This window comes from Ochotona curzoniae, unplaced genomic scaffold, assembly GCF_017591425.1.
Source record: "Ochotona curzoniae isolate NIBS_2020 unplaced genomic scaffold, NIBS_Ocur_1.0 scaffold_3890, whole genome shotgun sequence".
Taxonomy (NCBI): Eukaryota; Metazoa; Chordata; class Mammalia; order Lagomorpha; family Ochotonidae; genus Ochotona; species Ochotona curzoniae.
This window is the reverse complement of record NW_024467115.1, coordinates 34,770,130-34,791,263: the sequence shown is the minus strand read 5'-3', so window position 1 is coordinate 34,791,263 and position 21,134 is coordinate 34,770,130. Positions and strand designations below refer to the sequence as shown.

At 48.9% G+C, this 21,134-nt stretch overlaps 1 protein-coding gene across 3 annotated transcripts in view; it reads right to left on the bottom strand.

Annotated features, from left to right (window-relative positions):
- The window catches only part of ARID1B (AT-rich interaction domain 1B), a 358,041-nt gene that overhangs the window by 302,618 nt on the left and 34,289 nt on the right, over positions 1 to 21,134 (bottom strand). For all 3 annotated transcript variants that reach the window (XM_040965219.1, XM_040965217.1, XM_040965218.1), the window contains exon 2: positions 4,157 to 4,351. In XM_040965219.1, the coding sequence (XP_040821153.1) occupies positions 4,157 to 4,351 (195 nt within the window). The remainder of the gene's footprint in view (positions 1 to 4,156; positions 4,352 to 21,134) is intronic.

Below are 21,134 nucleotides of genomic sequence, written 5' to 3'. Positions count from 1 at the left end.
TGGAAGAAGTGTTTTGGCTGTTAAGATGGTACCAAATAAAATGCTTATGTTCTGAAATAAATATTTTAGTCAAAAAACATGCAAGAAAACCGACACAGCCAAAGGAGCGTAAAAGAGAAACTAAAGACACAAATTAGAGTATCTATGGCTTTACACAGCCGTCTTCAAAAGACCTGTTTACAACTTGAATGAAAGTGGTAAGCTCAGCTGAATCACCTTGAAAATAACTAATTTCTCGTTAACTTTGCCGCTTTCAAGCAATGAGCACATGCCATGCTCTTGCTGCAAAGGCTTCGCACCACCAGTTGCATTTTCCATTGTGGGTACATTCATGAACCTCAAGCTTTCACTTTGCTTTCCTCCCCTGTCCCCAGCTTTATAATTCTAACAGGCGTTGTACAATCAAACATCTGTGACAAGATAAGGAGAGTTATCAACCCAATAACCCAAAACCAGGGAAAAATCTCAGACTGAAATTTGCTTGACACATAAATATATAACTTGGCTTTTGTAGCTTATTTTTCCCAAGTGCTACCTACTTTATGCAAAAATTGTCTTTAAATCAAGTTGGCAAAAGCCTGCGTGCATTCAGGACCGAAGTGGCCAAGCCTGTGCCCGGCCCGCGGTGACTGGCACGCAGGACAGGGCCTGAGCGGCACATTGTCTGTGCCAGTGTGCTTCCGGCAAGCCTCCCCAGGCTTGAATTCCAGGCGCCTTGAAGGCAGAACATTCTCAACAGAGGCATAGAAAATTCATTTCCCCCCTCAGCTCAATAAAAATCCAAGTAGAGACTAGGTTTTAGGGCACCGTGCAAAGCTAATCTGTTTAGCCATGTGCTGCCTGATGCTGTGACAGTCAGCAAGCAGAAGCTCACAAACCTAGTTCCAGTTAACAAAGACTAAAGGACTGTTACCACGTCATGCCTCCAAGACTCGGTCACGAAGACATTTCAAAAACAAAATCATCACCATACAAATCAAGACTCACCAAGTTAATACTAAAAGCAGACACTGCAGGCCAGGCCCTCCTGCCTCTGCAGGCCGTGAGACCGTCCACAGGCCCCCTCACCAGGCGCTGCAGTGCTTTCTAACCCAACACGTGTTTAAAATTCCTGTCACAGGAGAAGAAGGCCAGCCAGAAATCAAACTGTGACCCCGGAGCCAAAGACAACTTACCACGCAGCTGGTAAGTGGGCAACTCAATTTACAAATCTGAATTCCTGCATTTTAATCCTTTGCAGAAATATATGAGCAATATTAAATGAGCTGGATTCAGCTCATTAGAGGCTCACAAACCAAACGGAAAGCTTTGGAAGTCCTCCAAAGCAAAGCCATGCTTAGGCGATGACGTCCACTCCATAGACACTCAATGTCATAATTATCTCCCAACTTCTTTTTCCCTGAAGAACCGTAGGAGCCAGGGAGGACAACAATGTTCAGCCAATTACATTAATCCTGAAAGATGGACAGAATCAACAGCCAATCACAGTGATGTTTGTGGGCAAATTCACAATTTCCAAAATTTGCTAACAAGTTAACTCATTGACAAATCTGTTCCAAAGAACACAGACTAAAAATAACAAAACAAAGGTTAAGTGTTCCAATAACCTTTGCTCAAAATGTTCACTCAAAACTATTAATAACTGTTCACATGCACGAACTTGGAAAACTCTGTCTCCTTTAAAATATTACACACTTGGGGCTGGCATTGTGGCACAGTGGGTAAAGCTGCTGCCTTGAACACCAGCACCTCAAACAGATGGTCAAGGGTGCTGGTCAAGTCCTGGCTGCTCCACCTCCAATTCAGGTCCCTCCTAAGGCTTGAGAAACGCATTGGAAGACAGCCCAGGCATTTAGACATGTTTAGGCCCCTCTCATTCATATGGAAGACCCAAATGGAGCTCCTGGCTTCAGCCTAGCCCAATGTTGGCCACTGTACCCATCTAAAAAATAAACCAAGGGACGGGAGGTTTCTCTCTCTCTTTCATTCACTCACTGTCACTTTTACTCTCTCCCTCTTTCTCTGTATCTCTGACTTGCCAAATACATAACAAGTTATATATATTTTTTAAAAGTTATACAACTTCCAAAATGTGTTCACAGCTATTTTTAGCCTTATAAATTTTGAAAAAATACTGTATTTCAAAGCTGCTTTACAACTAAATGAGGTGAAACCAAAACAGATTGTTTATGCCCTTGACTATGATTAATTCAATAAGGGTTGAGATTTCTGCACCCAGGATATTCAGTTTCTTATTAGATACACTATTTTCCTTTCATTATCTCAAAGATCTTTGCTTAATTAGAATTGGGCATTTCTTTTGCTTAGAAGTAAAATACCTAATCTAAAATCTTAATTAAAAATTTGCTCAAATACTTGTTGGGAATCTTCATCAATTTATCCCCTCAAATAAATGTAAGAGTTATTAGATTTTTTTTTCAATATTTTAGCTACACGGGGATTACATAAAACCAGGAAGCTAAGAAAAGAGAGTATTTATACATTTCCTTTACTTCTGGCCATACACATTTGGGAAAATTAAGAACGGAACAAACTTGCTCAGTGATCATTCACTGCACGCCCTCTCCATTTGCTTGACTCCCTTTGACATGGAAACTAAGTCCGTTTCTAGAACTTCTAATAAAAAGATCTCCAGATCTGAAGGAAAAAAAAAGTTTCAGCTACTCTGCTCCCGACCCAGCTCCCTGCTGGGGTTAAGGGCCCTGCCAGCCACGTGGAAGACCAGCATTTGGCTCTCCTGCCTCTGCAGGACCCAGACCTGGCTGCTACAGCCACTGACAGCATGAAGCAGCAGGTGGGCGATCCGTCTTGCATAACTAAAACAAAAAATAAAAACTTTCTATCAGAAAGAAATAAGGTGCTCGCCACAAACCCGCCCTTAGGAAAGCGCAGCAAATGCTCAGCTGAAGGCTCCCCTTCTCCCAGCCCCTCTGCAGGCTCGCTGCTTCTCACACCTTCCTCTCATGGCCTCAACTATACACACTCCCAACCTAGGGAGCAAACAGTACTGGGAGAACAGAGCAACGTAGGACAACCATCAGCATGCCGACCTCTGCAAGTTTCAATCACCGAGGGGTGAGATTTTTCCAGTAGCAAAAGCTATTTAAGGCATCAGGGGCTAAGATCCAAAAAGCCTGAGCTACTCCTATCTTTCCCGCACAGCTGCCTTAAAGATACACAGGAAAGACAACTCTCGGTTTATGAAAAAGAAGGCTCAGAGACAAACTATCAATGGGGCTTCATACATGATTACACATCACGTAAAGGATTCCACACATGCAGTGCAGAGAGCAAGAGCTCCATCCACCACCACCTCCCCAGAAACACTTCTGGGCAAACACAGGAAAGACCGTGCCCAGACCCTGGGAGAGTGGCTGTGTGCCATGATGAAGACCCTCGGCTGGGAGAGTGGCTGTGTGCCATGATGAAGACCCTCGGTTGGGAGGCAGCCATGCACTCCCCGGCTGACAACAAGGTATGGCAATCGATGAACTTGCCTTTTTGTTGTGCCTAGTAACTAAACATCTAATTTAGTCTTTTCCAACTTCTGTGCTCCAGCACAACTGTGTATTCCAGGTTTCCAAAGGCTGCAGGCTGACTGTGGTCAATTAAGGTAACTCCCTTTTACTCCAGAGGAAAATAAGAAAAATGACTGAGCAGGAAGTATCTGTTAGTTCAAACAGAGGCACAAAACTCATCAAGACAACAGACAGCATCAAACCACTGCAGACGAAATACACAAAGTTTCAAACTGTCCCCACGGAAAAATCTAGTAAGCAACAAAAACAAAGATAACGCTTTAAAATAATACCAATTGCATGGACAGATATTTAAATAGCTTGACTATCCATATCTCAAAAGCTGATTATCTGACATGGAAGTGTTAGAATGCCAAGTTCACTTCAGACCTTAGCTACACATATACACTCTATTGCTGAAGTACAACAGAGTCCACCTCCCAAACACAGCTTGTACTACTCACTGGCCTCCTGGCCAAACAGGTCACCTGTCCACTCTGTTCTTTTTAAAGAAATAATGAAAACATAAAGTAGAAAAATCAGTGGGCTCTCCCTGCAACTCCTCCTCTCTTGACACCATTCTTTGGTAGACAGCAAAAGACGAAGCCAGCACCAACCTGCTGCTGCGGGTACTGCATCCCGCCCATAGCTCCGGGGGTCCGCCCCTGGATGCCAACAGGGTACCGCTGCGGGCCTGGGGGACCGTAGGAGCCTCCCGGGTAGGGACTGCTCTGCTGCGGCTGCGAATGGGGGTTACTGCCCATCCCATACAACTGAGGTCTCTTCATCACCATCGGATCCATCGGGCTGCCCTGGGGAGACATAAAAGAAGAAGTGGGTCTATTAACTCACTGTTTATTACACAGGCAGAAATATCTGTTGCACTAATCTGTGCATTAAAAACACAACAATCCTTAAGTTGGAAAATATTAAAAACAATAACCTTACAGGAACCCGGAAGGACATTAAGGAAAAAACCTAGATGGATAAAGGACATTCTATTTTTAACTTCTGGGAAGGTGCTTAACCATCAAGAGGGATACAGAGTAAACAATACAGAGGCAGACTTAGTATCCTAAGCAGAGAAAACACACCTGCATCCAAAATTCTATTATGCTTGTAAGAAATGAACATGATAGTTCATCTCATCCAGCTCCTTTTTACTTACTTATACGGCATAGGATACTGGGTCATTGGCAACACTTTCTGACTTCAAGGTAGGTTTAGAATAATAATTTGTTTTTATACTTGAGTCTGCAAGTCCTGCTGAAATATTAGTGCATCTCAGAGTGTTCATTAAAAAGTGAATGGATAGATTTTAGATCATGCAAAAATGTTTAGGGTGAAAATTTTCACCCATCAGAAGTGTCCAGGGATGAACACTCCAGGCCTGAGTCACCTTAACAAAACAAAATCGGTTCAAAAGTAGACTCTGAATTTTATTTCTGGTTCACTGAGCCAGTGCAGGCCAGACCATAGGAACCCGCAGCGGAGCCTGGGTGGGGCTTTCACATCCTTGGGTGTGGCCGAGGGCAGAGCAGCGCAGGACAGCCTCAGAGCTACACGGGTGAGCAGCCTGCACTCCTGAGGACCTGCCCTTCTTCCCAAGCCACCAACATATCCCTGCTCAGTGCCAGCTGCCACATTCCCACCAAGCCAAGAGCACCAGGAGCTGCTGGAGGACTCCCAGTCAAAGGGAGCAAGAGGTTCGAGGAGCAGTGGCAGCGCACAGCCCAAGCACACAGGCACGCGCTGTCGGGTGTGCACCAGGAAGCTGAGGCTGGCTAAAGCGAGGTGAAGCCACAGTGTGCCAGGAAGCAGCTGCAACAGGGGGAGCAGGGTGCAACTCCCGGGTCATCTCGAGGCTTCAGGCCACTCTTGCGGACGGCCCACAGAGTGCTGTCGTCACAGCCATCCATCAGGAGCGTGGCTCTCTGGCAGGGGCTAGAAGCAGGACAGGCTGCCACAGGGCAGGGGTGGGCGGGCTGAGGTCCTACACTAGCAGCAGCAGTGGCAGAGGGCAAGCCCAGATTCTGTCACACTCAGGAGGAGAATGGAGCAGGGCTAGGAGGCTGCACAGTGACGCAAGATGGGCCCTGGGTGACCTGATGGATGGGACATGCAGGGGAGTCGCCATCACCCGCTACCTCCCCACCCACTCCACAGTACATGGCAGTCACTCATGTTCGACATGGGGGCGTGGGGTGGTCCCAACAGGAAACCCAGGTGGAAACACACAGAAGGAAGACACCTTGTAAGTGAGCTTGGGACTGGGGTCTGGCCTGGCAAAACAAGCAGGGAAAGTGAGCATACCCAGCAAGGATGCACTGGGAAGGCGGAGTGCCTCTCTGGCACCCCGTCTCCTCCCCAGGGTGGCCGGACACACCCTAAGTGCTCAATGCACACTCGGTGACTAACAGTAGGAAGCAAGGGAAGCCCACGGCGGCATCAAGAACATATGAGAAAACACAGGGTAGAGGACTACATCGTAGGGAAGAACCTTTCAAGGAAAGCCATCCACGGAGCTCACAGAGGCCCAAAGAATGGTCAGGATCTACCGTGAGCCGTGCTCTGAGCGTGCCGTTATAGAGAATGGTCACGGACAGCAGAACAAGCTGCAGCCACACCTGATTAGCAGGTGATTGCTGAGCTTGGCAAGGACAGTCTCACCACAGAGACCAACAGACGAGGAACTAAGGTAGGAAGGAGGCAAAAGGGGGAGTCAGAGGGGAGCCCCCAAACCCAGCAGATCCTCTCTCCCAGCTGCATTCCATGGTCACCTGCCCTGCTTCCTTCTCCATTCTAGAGACTCACGCACTCACAGCACACACCAAGGACAGAGCGGGTCCCAGCGGCTGTCCTGGAGAGCCTTGGGCTCGGCAGAGACCTCAGGGCAGGACAGCAGACATGCTAAGGAACAACATGGCCCTGAAAGAAGGGCGGGGGAGGGGGTTCACAAACAGGCTCCCTGGAGGGAGCACCTGAGCCAGCCCAGAGGGACTCACAGAAATCAGCCAGGAGCTCCCAGTGCCTCGCACTGCACGGCCTGTGGGGAGACAACAGAGTGCTTGTGCCCTGGCCCCATGCGCTACCAAGGACGGTCCTGCTCAAAGTCCCAACTTCATGGAATCTCAGCCTCTCCTAGTTCCATCAACCAAGGAAACATTTGTACCTCAAATGACAGAAGCTGAATGAGAAGAAGTTGTTTGTTACAGCAGTGGGCTGGCTTCCCAATTAAACATACTAGGACAGAAAATCGAATTTCTTAAAATACTACTAACAAACCTCTTATCCCCTGGTCTACTCCCCAGGTGTCCACTGTGAATGGGACTGACCCAGGCCAGGCAGAGGCCAGGAACTTGAGCCAGGTGCCCTGCATCAGGCAAGTTTCCACAGCTGCCTGCCCAGGTCTGAGCCGGCATGAAGCTGGAAGCAGGGGTTGCAGCTGAGCCTCTGATCCCGGAGCGCTGATGGAGGACCCAAGCATCTTAATTGGCATCTTAACCACAAGGTGAAACCCCTCAAAATTACTTAAATTACTATTTATAACCAAGGAAAGTAAGATACAACTATTTTCCTTCAAAATATTAAAAAGAAACTTTCTCCAGAACTGTGAAAATCAAGCTGAGCCGGTGATTTCAAAACTAGCCAGGTCAATGAACAACCCACAGAGTGAATGAATCAGACTTGAGGTCGAGTTTCCGACACTGGCAGTTCAACAGCCCAGGGTGCCACAGAGGCCTCGTGGTCTCCCTCGAAATAAGGACGGACCAGAAGGCGGTTAATTAAAGCAGAAACCATAAAGGCAAAAAGGATTGCAATGTCTATCTTTTCATGCTATGGATAATTCTACAACAAATTCATCTTCTCAGTGACTTAAATTGTTTTGTAATACCTGTCTCGTCACTGCCACCAGCTCTCACAGGCCTACTTAAAATTCAGCTAATTTGCACCCATGTCAAATGTTAGCTTAACCCTGAGATTTCTGAAAATCAAAAGCATGAAATACAGATTATCTGTACCTCTCAAAATGCATCAAATATCTTTCAATGAGGCTTTAGATTTGAAAAGATACTCCTACAGCGCAAATTCTTGAATTTTAACCTTCTCTGCTTACAGCAATCCCTAAATATTCATCCACAATCCAGATTCGTCCCGCTGCATACTCTTGCTACTAACATTAAATATGTGCAACTGCAGTATCTCAAACCCTGCTTCTCACCACCTCCTTAAAGAAACCAAAAATCAAGCCAACGTTACGACTACCGAAAAACATAAAGACCAAGTTGCTTCTCATATTCACATACAATGCAGAACAATTGTTTGTTAATCTTCTAGTTCTCTACTGATACACTTCAAGAGTGACCGCCTGCCTCTCTCACGAAACGTCCACTGTATCAGGGACTCCATCCTCATTAAGTCCTGGCCTCAAATCTGCCCCTAAATAGGTCACCTCCAGCCTCTTCTCCCCAGCAGGCCGCAGCTGTCTGCATGTCAGTTCCTTAAACTGACCAGGCTTGAGGCCACAGTATGTAACACCATTTGCAGAGTTCTTAGCCTGACCAGTCTGGTTGGAGTTACTTATTTTATCCTCTGATAAGATTTCCCTGTAATTCCTCCTTATTCAGATACGCTTTTGGATATATAATGCATGAGTTTTGTCCCTCTGTGACACACGCACACACCTACACGGCCCCTGGTCGAGAGCTGCTGGGAGACAGCTGCTGCTAACGTCTTCCCATTAACTACTAAAGAAACGATGTAAATTTAAAAAAAAATGTTTCGTGTAAGAATTTGAGCATACTGGCAGCACAATTCAGTTGCAGTTTACGGTAACAGGCTTTCAGCGGCCAGAATAGCAATCCTGCTATTTTTTTTTTTTATGGCCGCAATGGCCGCAGCTGAGCTGATCCCAAGCCAAGAGCCAGGAGCCTCTTCTGAGTCTCCCATGTGGGTGCAGGGTCCCAAGGTCTTGGGCCGTCCTCTCCTGCTTTCCCAGGCCACAGGCAGGGAGCTGGATGGGAAGCTGGGTCACTGGGATTAGAATCAGCGCCCATATGGGATCCCAGGCATGCAAGGTGAGGACTTTAGCCACCAGGCTACCGCATCGGGCCTAGAATCCTGCTATCTTTACTAAGATTAACCAAGTCCAAGAAAACTCACACACTTTTCATAAACACATGTTACATCACTGTACCTAGCAGTGCCTGCCCACATGTGTTTAGTGTAGACATATCCATGTTACTACTTACTCCCAAATACTAAGTTAACTAGAGGTTTATGTTTTCAGACCAATTCCTTAAACTGCAAATTGGAGAAACACTTTGCAAAAGACCTACAGGAAGAATAATAATATATCCATATAGAGGGAAGCACAGAAGCATAGAAAAGACAAAACAAAATGTTACAGGTTTTAAACTGTTATGCACTCAAATTACAGCTGCTTGAGAAACTTGCTGGTAAGGATTGGTGCAGCCACAGATTGTGGGAAACAGAACCCGTCATCCTGTGATGTCATCTGCGTTGGCTTCTCAGCGATGATGTCTGATACAACTCTTCCCGGAGCTGCACGCAGCCCTGCCCTGACCAGGCAGAGGGGCACCTGCCTGGGGGACAGCCCCTGCTCCCCGCGCTGCCCACTCCCAGCGAGCCCTCCATCACCTCCATGAGACCTGCCCAGGGCTTTCCAAACACTTCCCTGGGAGACCCATGAGTTGCCTCACGCTGTTGACTCCCTCCTGTGCTTTTTTTTTTTTTTTCCTGCACATGACTCCTCATCTCCCAAATGGATTCCTATGGCCATCCCTGTGCTCTGCAGTTGCTAGGTCGTACATGGAATACAGCAGAAATAATGCTGACCACTGCGCTCACTCCGCTTGCGTGAGACTCCAGCCCAGAGGCCCAGCTCTGCTCCTTTTCCAGCTTCCGGTTACTGCATGGCCTGGGAGGGGACGGCTCAGGTGGGAGATTCCAACGGAGCTCTGATCCCGCCTCCTGGCTATGGCTTGGCCCAGCCCCGTGTGATCACGTGCTCTTTCAAGCAAAATGAAATATAAATGTTTTAAGTTCATGAAAAAACTATGCAGGATTCCATACATTTTGCATTTGTCTTACATGTTTTTTTTAAACTGTAAAATACCATAGGACTTCTTATTTTTCACAAGTCTACTAGCCACACTGTACCTTTGTATAAAGTAACTTCTATAAATAAAACTGACTACATCTGGGATTCTGAACTACTCAGAATGTGCTTTGCATTGCAAATGTTAGCATTTAAGAAATGTATTGGGGTCCACGGAAGCTCCACCTCTGGAAACCCACTCAGACCCTCTCCCAACACCTGCCACACATTTCCAAAGCGTTGTAATATATTCCCCTGTGGTCACAATCTCCAAAACCCTGATCAAGGACTCAGCAAGGAAAAGAAGCTCAGAGCTGGACAGCCACTCAGCAGTTCCTGCCCAGTGTGTGCACGAATCCCTGGAAGTGTCAACCCCAGGACTGTAGATCTGTCCTCCGTGTCAGAAGACAAACCTACTCTTGGTGATTTACACTCGAGTCTTGAGCTGGTCCTCTGCGAAGTGCTGCACGGCCACTCGCTCTTCCCCTTAGCCGGGGTGCGTGCCCCTCAGGCCACTCAGGACCAACGGCAGGACTGTGAGGGCTGCCTCCTCATCCCGACACGAGCACAGTCAGCGGTCTTGGGTTCTCCCAGCAGCCCTGTCCCCACACCAGGAGAGACCCCTGCTTCGGGGGCTGGTCTGTCTGCATTTCTGTTTATTCTCAAATTGCTAGCCTCTGCTCACTGCTCCACCCTGCTGACACTTTTCTTTCCGGATCCCGATTCAGACGTCTAATGTATGAGCTGCATTTTCTAGCTGGACATCATCCACAAATGACATCAGCATCCCGAGACGGATGACCACGCTGCAGCACCCAGGGGAGCACTGGGTCACTCCTGCAGTCTGACAGGGTCTGACGCACCAGCCTTCCCGAGGAAGACCCCTGCTCTTGGTGCCCCGTGGACCTGTCCACAGGGCCCAGGGCTCCTCCCGGGAGGGCAACACCAACCACAGCTGCCTTCCTCCAACTCCGCCCGCACAGTCCAAGTTTAAAAACACAGAACTGAGGCAAGGGGGTGTGGGAAACGCCAGAGGGCTTAGAGTCAGTCTGAACAAGTGGCTAAGCACACAGCCAGGCAGTCAGGCGGGCTAAGGCAGACACAGCCACACACATCTCCTAGTGCTGCTGGGAGAGCACACACTGTCACACCGGAGGGGGTCCCGAACTGCTTTCCTCCTCCTCTTAGCAAATGACCTAACTGAAGTCAGAGCAAAGTTACTCAGTAACTGTTTTTCCTGTCTCCCCAGCAGAGTGTTAAAAGTTCAAATCTCATCTTACAATTTCTTATTTGAGGAAGAATGGCTTCCTTAATAGCACAAGGCCACTCAAATAGCAGGGCTCTCGCTGGAAGTCCTCAACGGGTGCAAGAGGCGAAGGCGTGCCCATCACTGCAAATAAAGCAGCACCCCCCGCAGGTCCTCCCAAGCCACATCCTCAGTGGCTCTTTCTCCTGCCCCAGAGCTCGGCCTGGGCACACGTCCTCTCCACCAGACTAGCCTGCCCAGGCAGCACAGCTGGACCCCAACAGCACTGACGGCAATGGCCAAAAGGGCTGCGCATAAACTGCACTCTCCCCGCAGGGGGCCTTCCGAAGCTGCTCCCCCCCTCCAGGACTGGCTGCACGGAGGAGCCCTTCCCTTGGGCTCCCCATCCCCAGCTCTGGCAGCTCCCCTCAGAAAACACCGTGCTGCCCTCCACAGGGCCCACGTAGACCTGCAGCTGCAGCGACAGTCACCAGAGGCCACCTCAGGCCAGCCCCCTGGGGACCAGGTCCCCTAGAGCAGGACTGATGCAGCCCGGGAGCTAACACACACCCAGCCAGCTGTCGCTGGGTGCCTAGACTGAGCCAAGGCAGTAAGACTACTCTGGTTCCCCATTTTGGGCCCAATTTGTACCAACTGACAAAATTTGTTATTAATTTAATCCCTCAAAGCTCAGCAGCTCACAAGTCAATTCAGTGAGTAAATTACTTACTAAACCACTTTCAAATTTAATTTAGGAAATGTGATGATTTTATGAACAAACTCAAATGTATATATTATTTCAGGAGTAAATTGGATCTAAAAGGAGTATCAAAGTGGAAATGGAATATACTTTCCCTCAAATTTGTGATTCTTGCCATGCAAAATTATAAAGCTTTCAGCATGACCTTTGCACTTGCAGTGTTTACAGTCAAGGGGACCACACTGACGTGTCAATGCTGACAGCCCGGGCGAGGCCATTCCTCGGAGGGGGACAGAATAGGGTCTGTTTCTTCTATCAACACAGCTCTGATGTTTCTGTGAGAACACGTTAAATGTCAGTCCCACAAACTAACTTCTCTGTATTTCTCTGAATTCCTCTGTTCACTAAGATCTTACACTGCCACTCAGAGCTGCTACCAGAGTGAGACGATAAAGTACAGTAAAGATAGATTTTGCCCTCATTATTTGGTGGTGTCCCACAGCTACAGTTACGAGGCCTGGACACCTCCCGCCAGCACACGGGCAGCACGCAGGCCTGGATCAGCAGTCTGAACATTACCCATCCCCAGGCCAGAGGCCTCAGGGCTCTCCACCCTGGCAAGCTGCAGGTGGCCACTCTCCATGAGCAGACCCACAGGTGACCAAAGCCCACCTGCCATTCCTCAGAGCTCCAGAAGTGCGTCAAGTCAGCCAGGGCGGCCCACACTCTGCCTGACCGTGGGATGCTGGGCCAGTTACCCAAGGACGCTGAGCCCTGGCCTCCCCGCCTTCCAGTGGGGACAGCAGCACTCCTTCGGGGACGGTGACTGCACAAACTACTCACAGTTGTCTAAAGACAAAGAGGAGTCACTATTTGCCCCAGTAATCCTCATGTTGCCTCCACATCTATCAGTCTGCTATAAAAATTAAATCAGCAGTTTTAAATTATAAGGAAAAAAATACAATTAAAATTATATCAGCTGTCAGTTGACTCAGCTGTCGCTGGACAGGGCCTTACCAGGAATCTTCTTATCATAGATATTGGTAAGGGACAGTATATAAGGAAACTGCAAAAAGCTTGCGGAAAGTGGAATTAAAAGGGTGGGTTTTGGTTTTCTTTAATCCATGCATATGAGCAGTCACCGAAAGTTCCCAAGTGGGCAGGCAATAGGCACAGTGGCTAAGGTGCCACTTGGGACAAAGCATCCCTATCACAGGTTTGAGTCCCACATTCACTGCAGAGCCGGCTGCCTGCTAACGCATACCCTGTCCCTGCCACCCACCAAGGAGACTCGAGTGGAATGCAGGGCTCCTGGCTATTGCCTGGTCCAGGCCCACCGCAGACATCTGAGGAATAAACCAGCAGATGGAAGGCATGTCTCCCTCCCTCTCCCCACTCCTGCTCTCCCAAGTACAACAGATTTTTTAAAGTTCATGAAAAATGTGTTTGGGGAAAAAATTTTTCAGAGATGGCAGACATTTTTTGCATGAAAAGAAGCTGACCTTTTTTTAAAATGTGAGAGACAGATAAAGAGAGAGAGAGAATTAGCGGCCCCATTCACTGGTTCACACCCCAAAACTCCTGCAAGGCCCTGGACTGAGCCGGAAGCCAGGAGCTGGGTCCCTGTGTGGGTGCCAGCTGCAGGCCTGGCCCTCGCAGGCAGTTTGGAGCCATTATCAGTGTTTCCCAAGATCTGTATTTGCAGGAAGCTGCAGGCAGCAGCCAGAGCCCAGACTGGAACCCAGATACTCCAATATGAGACATACATTGTACCTGCTAGGCCAGGCTCAACACTCAACTTACCTTTCAATTCAATTTTTCACAAATTCTTTCAAGTATACTTGCATGCTATTCTTACATAATTTAGTTCTTCAAAACAAAACGACCCTTAGCGTGACTGCTCCAGTCCCATCTCACACTCCAGAAAAGCAACTAACCCTTAGCACGTAAGCCTACAGGGAGGAGTGGGGGAGTCACTATTAGGACTAGCAACAAAACTAGGACCTAAACTGTAGGTCAAAGTGTTCAACCAAAATTCAACTTCCTGACCGTGATACCTGCCCTGAGGCATGGTGTTCCCAGGAAATACCCACTTCAGTATTGAGCAACAAGGGGCAGGGTGCCTACCATCTGCTCTCAAATGATTTGAGAAAATGTATTAATGGATGGGTGGACAAGCAATGAACAGATCAGCCAACAGTGCAATAAAACAAAATGCTAATGCCAAAACGGTACGATTTGAAGTGTTCGGAATTTCTCTACATTGTTCTTGTAACTTTCTTATAAATTTGAAAACACTTCAAAATAAAAGCTGAAGAAATGTGATGCACTGATTTCATATTTCCCATATTCCACCCGAGGTATCGCATGGGAGGGAGATGTTACGTTCTCCACACTGGCTATAATAGTTTGTATTCCCACCAACAATGTACTAACAAGAGTTGGCTGTTCACATTCATGTCTGCGTTTGGCTTGTTGGTTTCTGTTTTGTCTTTTTGGTAGCAGCCATTCTAAGGGGCATGAGATGATACCTCCTTGTGGCTCTGATCTACATTTGGCCTAACGGCTAATGGGACTGAGCACTGTGTCATACATTTACCAGCCATTTATACACCTTCCTCCAAGCAATGTCTGTATAGATCCTTTAGCCACTCCTTAACTGGATTGTGTTGTTGTTGTTGTTGCTAGGACAGGAATCAACCCGGGCATCCATCATGAATGTGGTACATACACACAATGGAATATTATTCAGCCATAAAACAGAATGAAATACTAACATCAGCAACAAAATGGGGTGGAACCGGGGTCTTTATGTTAATAGAAACAAGCCAGATACAGAAAGACAAATATTGCCTGTTCTCCTTCATATGTGGAAGTTGGGAAGGGGCCAGTCTGAATGGGCTGGAGGGAAGGGGACGGAGGGGGGCTGGAGACTGAACAGGTGACAGAACAGAGGCTGAAAGCTCTAGAGTTCTGCAGCTCCAACACAACTGTATATCACAGCGGCGCGATCTGGGACAAAAGGGATGGCAGACTCCAAACACACACACACACACACACACACACACACACACACACACACACGCGTGCACCAGCTACATCGTGGGCCCCGGGAGGATGTGGCGTGGCCAGCCCACATCCTCAGGCGCGGGCTTGGCTGCTGGGAGTGGCACTCTCCTCATTCTCTCCTCTTACCCCAGAAGCAGGAAGAGCAGAAAGTAAGACTGCGAGCAGCAGCCTCCTCCACTCTCCCCCATTCCTTGACCCTTCCCATCAGTGCTTCACATGGGTATGCATCCTTCTCAACTATGTAAACATCATCAGAAACAAAATAAATCTATTATTAAAAAAAACAAATACACACAAAAGAAAACAGATCAGGACATGCTGTGTACCCCTACTGAACACTGTGCTGCACCTCACGGAATAAACAAATATAAGTTAACCTAATATTTAAAAAAAAAAAAAAAGAGGGAAGAAGGCCTAGTGCAGTAGCCTAGAAGCTAAAGTCCTAACCTTAAATGCGCCAGGATCCCATATGGGTTCTAATCCCGGCAACCCAGCTTCCCATCCAGCTCCCTGCTTGTGGCCTGGGAAAGCAGACTAGGACAACTCAAAGCCTAAGACCCTGCACCCACATGGGAGACTCAGAAGAAGCTCAGGCTCCTGGCTTCAGATCAGCTCAGTTCTGGCCATTGCAGCCACTTCGGGAGTGATTCATTGGACAGAAGATCTTCCTCTCTGTGTATCTGACTTTATAATAATAATAAAAAAAATTCTTAAAAACAGAAAAACAAGGGAAGAGCAGTAAGGCAGTAAGTCGCTGGGTAGGATTCCTGTGCCCACACTGAGCATCAGGTTCCAAGGCTCCTGCGCCACTTCCTGCTCATGCGGACCCTAGGACGGCTCAAGGAGCTGGTTCCTGCCGCACAGGAAACCCGGGGTTGCAGGCTTCCAGCACTGGCTGGGTCCAGTCCTGCCCATCACACACACCTCAAAATGAGCCAGCAGGTGACAGTGCGCTGGCTGTGGCTGTCTGCTCTAACAATTTTAAGTTTTTACTTTTATTTGTTTCAAAGGCACAGATAAGCAGAAAGGTCTACTATCCACCAATTTACTCACCAAATTCCCCAGAACAGCAGTAACAGTCATTTTAAAGGCCAGGCCAGGTCAATGCCAGAAGCCAGGAACTTAATCTAGGTCTGTCCCCAACTGCCAGGGACCCAACCACCTGAACTATCCCCCCGTCCAGGATGCTGCTGTCACAAAGCTGGACTGGAACACAGCTGAGAGGCAAACTGAGGCACACCAATTTGAGATGCGGGTCTTAAAGGGGCACTGTACCCTGGCCAAACACTCCTTACCACTTAAAAAAAACTTTTTAAAGTCAATTTTAGAAGAGGCCAAACGCCAAAGTCAAGAATAGCAGAAGTGACACACTTCTGCAGGTGGTCCCACAGCCCGCACGGGGGACAGCCACGATGGCCGCAGGTGGTCCCACACCCCGCACAGGGGACAGCCACGACGGCCGCAGGTGGTCCCAGCCGCACGGGGACAGCCACGACAGCCGCAGTGTCCACACCCACACGGGACAGCCACGACGGCTGCAGGTGGTCCCACACCCCGCACGGGGGACAGCCAGGACGGCTGCAGGTAGTCCCACACCCCGCACGGGGGACAGCCACGATGGCCGCAGGTGGTCCCACACCCCGCACAGCGGACAGCCAGGACGGCTGCAGGTGGTCCCACACCCCGCACAGCGGACAGCCACGACGGCCGCAGGTGGTCCCACACCCCGCACGGGGGACAGCCACGATGGCCGCAGGTGGTCCCACAGCCCGCACGGAGGACAGCCACGACGGCCGCAGGTGGTCCCACACCCCGCACGGGGGACAGCCACGACGGCCGCAGGTGGTCCCACAGCCCGCACGGGGGACAGCCACGACGGCCGCAGTGGTCCACAGCCGCACGGGGCAGCACGATGGCCGCAGTTGTCCACACCACGCACAGGGGACAGAGGCCACGACGGTGGCGCAGGTGGTCCCACACCCCGCACGCCGGGACAGCCACGACGGGCGCAGGTGGTCCACATCCCGGCAGCCACGCTGCCGCTGTCCACACCCTGCCAGTGGCCAGGAAGGCAGCGAGGAGGCCCACACCGCACTGGGAACCGCACGCCGCAGGGAGACCCGAAGAGGCCCGGCTACGGATCGGACAGCCACGACGCCGAGTGCGGCCCACTGGGGAGTGAATCACGGAGGAAGATCTTCCCACGACTCCGCTCTGTAGATCCAGCACTGGCCAATGAAGACATAATATTAACCATTTTAAAAAGGGAAAGAGAGCAAGAGGAAAAAGAGGGAGAAGGCAGCACAGAACAGAACAGAGCTCTAACTCAGGGAGAAACAGTCCTTCCCCTGAAAGTTTCCAGGAAAGGAACAGGGAGGGAGGGAGAGGAGGAGGAAGATGGAAGGAAACAGTTTATTTCGGTTTGCATTGATCTACAATGTAAAAATAAAAGCCAACAAAAACTCTCAAGCTAGTACTTACAGATGTGAGATGTATTATCTTTTGTCCCAGAATTCTTATTTTTATAAATCTTAAAAAAAAAAAAAGCTCTCCCATCAGAGCTTGGCTCTCTGCTGCCCAAGAGTGAGTGAGATGTGGACTCGTGTCCTGGGTAGGCGCAGTCTGGCTCAAGGGACAGAGCACGGGAGGTTTTCATCATTCAGTATAAATGTTAGAAGTGCCTCAGTCAGGGGAAGAGGAGGGTCCCGGGACAGTCAGAGCGCTTGCTGTGGTGGCGGCTCATCTCTCAGCTCCAGCCAGAGGACATCGACCAAGCTTGGGGCTGCGGAGCCACTCAGATGCTGGCGACACTGGGCTTGCCCATGGCTCATCTTGGGTTCTCTCAACTTCCTCCTCTGGAGGCAGGACAGGGGTGGTCACTTGGCCTCCACTCCATCTAATACCAGACATGCCCAGGTTCCAGCCCAGGCCATGCTCCGGACTGCAGCTTCCTGCTCCTGTGCCACTTGCAAGGCAGCAAAGGGCCCCTGCGCTTGAGTCCCTCCCACCACCGGCTGAATCGGGACCCTGCCTCGTAGCTTAGACCCCCAGGCCACTGCGGACACCTGCGAGTGAAGCACCCGGTGGAAGCACGCACCTTCTGTCTTGTCTGGCTCCCTCTCTACTCGCTACTTCTCAAATACAATTTCTCAAAGACATTGCCAAATAAATCATTGATTAAAAAAATAATTAAATAAACAAGAAAGTGAAAGTTAGTACACCTTCATCCCCTGGTTTAAGCATCAAATCGCACAATGGCAAATGCTGGGACAATGTCTTAGACTCCAGGGTCAAAGCCCAGCGCCGCTCCACGCCCTCTGCCCTGCCCTCTGCCCCCCACGAGACAGAAGGGGCTCCAAGGTGAAGTCGAGCTGCCAAGCTGCCGCTGTCAGTGTCTACAGTCCTGGCATGCCCCCTCTTCCCTGCACAATCTCCAACCACTGACATCATACCGAATGTGGACCCTGAGATCGCTCCTCTGCCCCGTGCTGTCAGTCTTTCTAGCCAACACAGCCAGATACACAAGGCTCACCTGTGACCACCCCCCACCTCTGGACCAGCCTCAGCTTCCCTGTGAACCCCGCAGGTCTCCCAGAGCCCACAAACAACCTTAGCGCCCCCACAGCACAACTCTTCACTTAACAGACACCAGGTGTTTCCACAGTCAAATGAACGCTCGCTTCGCCTCTCTCAGCAGGCGGGAGACTCAAGCTCAGAACACTGGCTTTCTCAACTCAACTCTCCTTGTAGTCTCATTTCCTGACACATACTGGATAGTCCTGTTATTATTTTTTTAATGATAAGCAAATAAATGAAAGAAATGCAGCAAAACAAACCATTACCTCTCTCTAAGCTACCCTCTCTAAATCACACAAGCCTTCCCAGATGTGTCCACTAGAAGGAACACACGCTATACAACCTGATAGGGAATCTGGCTTGTAAGAGAAGCTGAGTGGGGTCCGGCATGATAATGTAATGATTAAGGTCCTTGCCTTGAATGCGCCAGGATCCCATATGAGCACTGGTTCTAATCCCGGCAGCTCCATTTCCCATCCAGCTCCCTTGCTTGTGTCCAGGGAAAGCAGTTGAGGACAGCCCAAAGCCTTGGGACCCTGCACCCATGTGGGAGACTCAGAAAGAATCTCCTGGCTCCTGGCTTCAAATCGGCACAGTACTGACCGTTGTGGTCACTTGGGGAGTGAATCATCGGACAGAAGATCTTCTCTGTCTCTCCTCCTCTGTGTATCTATGCCTTTCCATTAAAAAAAAAATCTTAAAAAAAAAAAAAGAGAGAGAGAGAGAAGCCAAGCGAATGTTCGGGGTGTGTCCCCTGCTGCAAGCCGGACTTTTCTCAGATTCCACTTACTGCAAAGCTCCAGGACAAGGCAGCTCCGCCCTCCAAGGTGCAATGTCACTACTGCTCACGTTCTTAGAATGCTCTGCAAGCTGCTGCTGCCGTAGCTACGGTAACTAAAACATGTGCTACTCTGAAAGATGAACACTAGATGCTACATGGGAATCGTTCCAAGAGTCCTTTGTGGAAAAAGACCTGGCTCAACTGGGTTGAATCCAAACCCGTCCAGATAAGCACACTGCAGGAAGAGCGAACGTGAACTAGGAAGATTGCAAACGTGAGGATGTGTTGTTCCATTCCTTGCTGGCTAGGGCTGGATAAGCAGCTGACGCGTAAATAACAAGCAGAAGCATCCAGAGACGGAGATGCGGCTTCTCTCTGCGCCCCTTCACGCACACTGGATAGCAGCAGTAACCACGGTATGCTGGTCATATATCCTGAGCATTTATGGCAAATTATTAATCAAGTCCCACCTGAAACAATTTGTTAAATTGATTTTAATCACTGGGCCTCTCTTCTGAAGCTTTGTATAATCAGCATTTCATTTACGAAATTAATTGCCTGATTGAAGCTCAGGAGGCAGGTGCTGTCATAACTCCGGAGCAGGGTGTCACAACATGGGCGTCTGACAGTAGGAGAAGCACTGCTATTTTAAAAGTGGGTGAGGGGAAAGCCACACATGTCACAGGACCCCTTCAGCCTGCAAGAAAGCTCGAGTTTCACAGCAATTACACTGGGTATCAACCGGCTTCTGCTACATCAATCAGTACACACCCCACGGACGCAGGTGCGAGGGGTTTTTGTCCTCTTACAATATTTAGCAGAATACAAACATGGGTCCTCCATCTGAGTCAAGCCCAAACTCAAGCTGAACCATCTCCATTATCTCCAGCAGGACTACAGAGATGAACCCAATGCCAGCCTTCTCAATTTCCCATCCTATTCTTCTCTTACATTTTCTAATAAAATAGCAAGCAAGATCAGAAACTTTATAGATTTATGACCAAGGTACCAAAACATAACCATTTTGAGCAGCCTCAAAAAAAGGCATAGGTTCAGTCCTCTCAAATTACATATATATGTTATTGTTAGCTTACAATGCTTTCATATTTCTTTTCTTGCTATTTACCACTAGATTATTGGTAATTAATGAGTCTTCAGCTAAACATATCATCACAACCACTAACAGAGATAAGGCTAAGAAGTATTTTTCATGTGAAAGAAAGTGTTAATAACAAAGAGGAGACAAAAGAGAAGTTTTTTTAAGTCACTGAATACCGTTCTCCTGCGAAGTGAGACCATTTTGCCTGTTGCCATGTCGCCATATTGCAAACACATGGATACAAAATGGAACCAAGGCAGCAATGCCACTGCTTTATCACTGGTTTTCCTTTTCTGAGACAGTGTCCAGCTCTGCCCAAGTTCTGGGTCCACCAGGTCCAGCTGTGTTCTTCCACCTTCCTAGGGCTCACATGCCAAGCCAAGCAGTGGCCTAAGGCATAAAGGAATGCCCAGACCACAAAGAGGCCAGGGGCTGATTTCAAACAACTCCAATTCTGAATAAGGTTTCCTGCAACGGATCCCTGGGGATTCACAGGGGGACCTAGTCTGGGGACCAGTCAGCAGAAGCTGTGATCAGCAGAATCCCTTGAAAATAGAAAAGCTCACCTTACAACTTTAAATCTGGTGACCAGTGGTATTTTATTTGCTGACGCTTGCACCCACTTCCCTACGGCCTACTAACACGGCAAACCCATGGCCACTGAATGTAAAGGTCCAGACTGCATTAACCAGGGGTTCAGGGTGCAGGGCAGACCCCTAATCTGTGTGCCTCACATCACACCACTGCAGAGTAGAGTACTCTGGGCCACCCTGGGAGCTGACAAGCCAATCTCTACCAAGTGCATTCAGTTCAGAAGCAAAGGGCATTATGAAAGCACAACACATACCTAGGGTCACCTCTTAGGCTACAGACACTGTCATCAAAGAACAGGCTTCACAAATCCAAATGCATATCAATTTAACTGCATCAAAAGCATTCTATCGAGGGAAGGCACAAGTGCAAGGGTTGAGGACACAGCACTGCACCCAGACACTTAACGCTC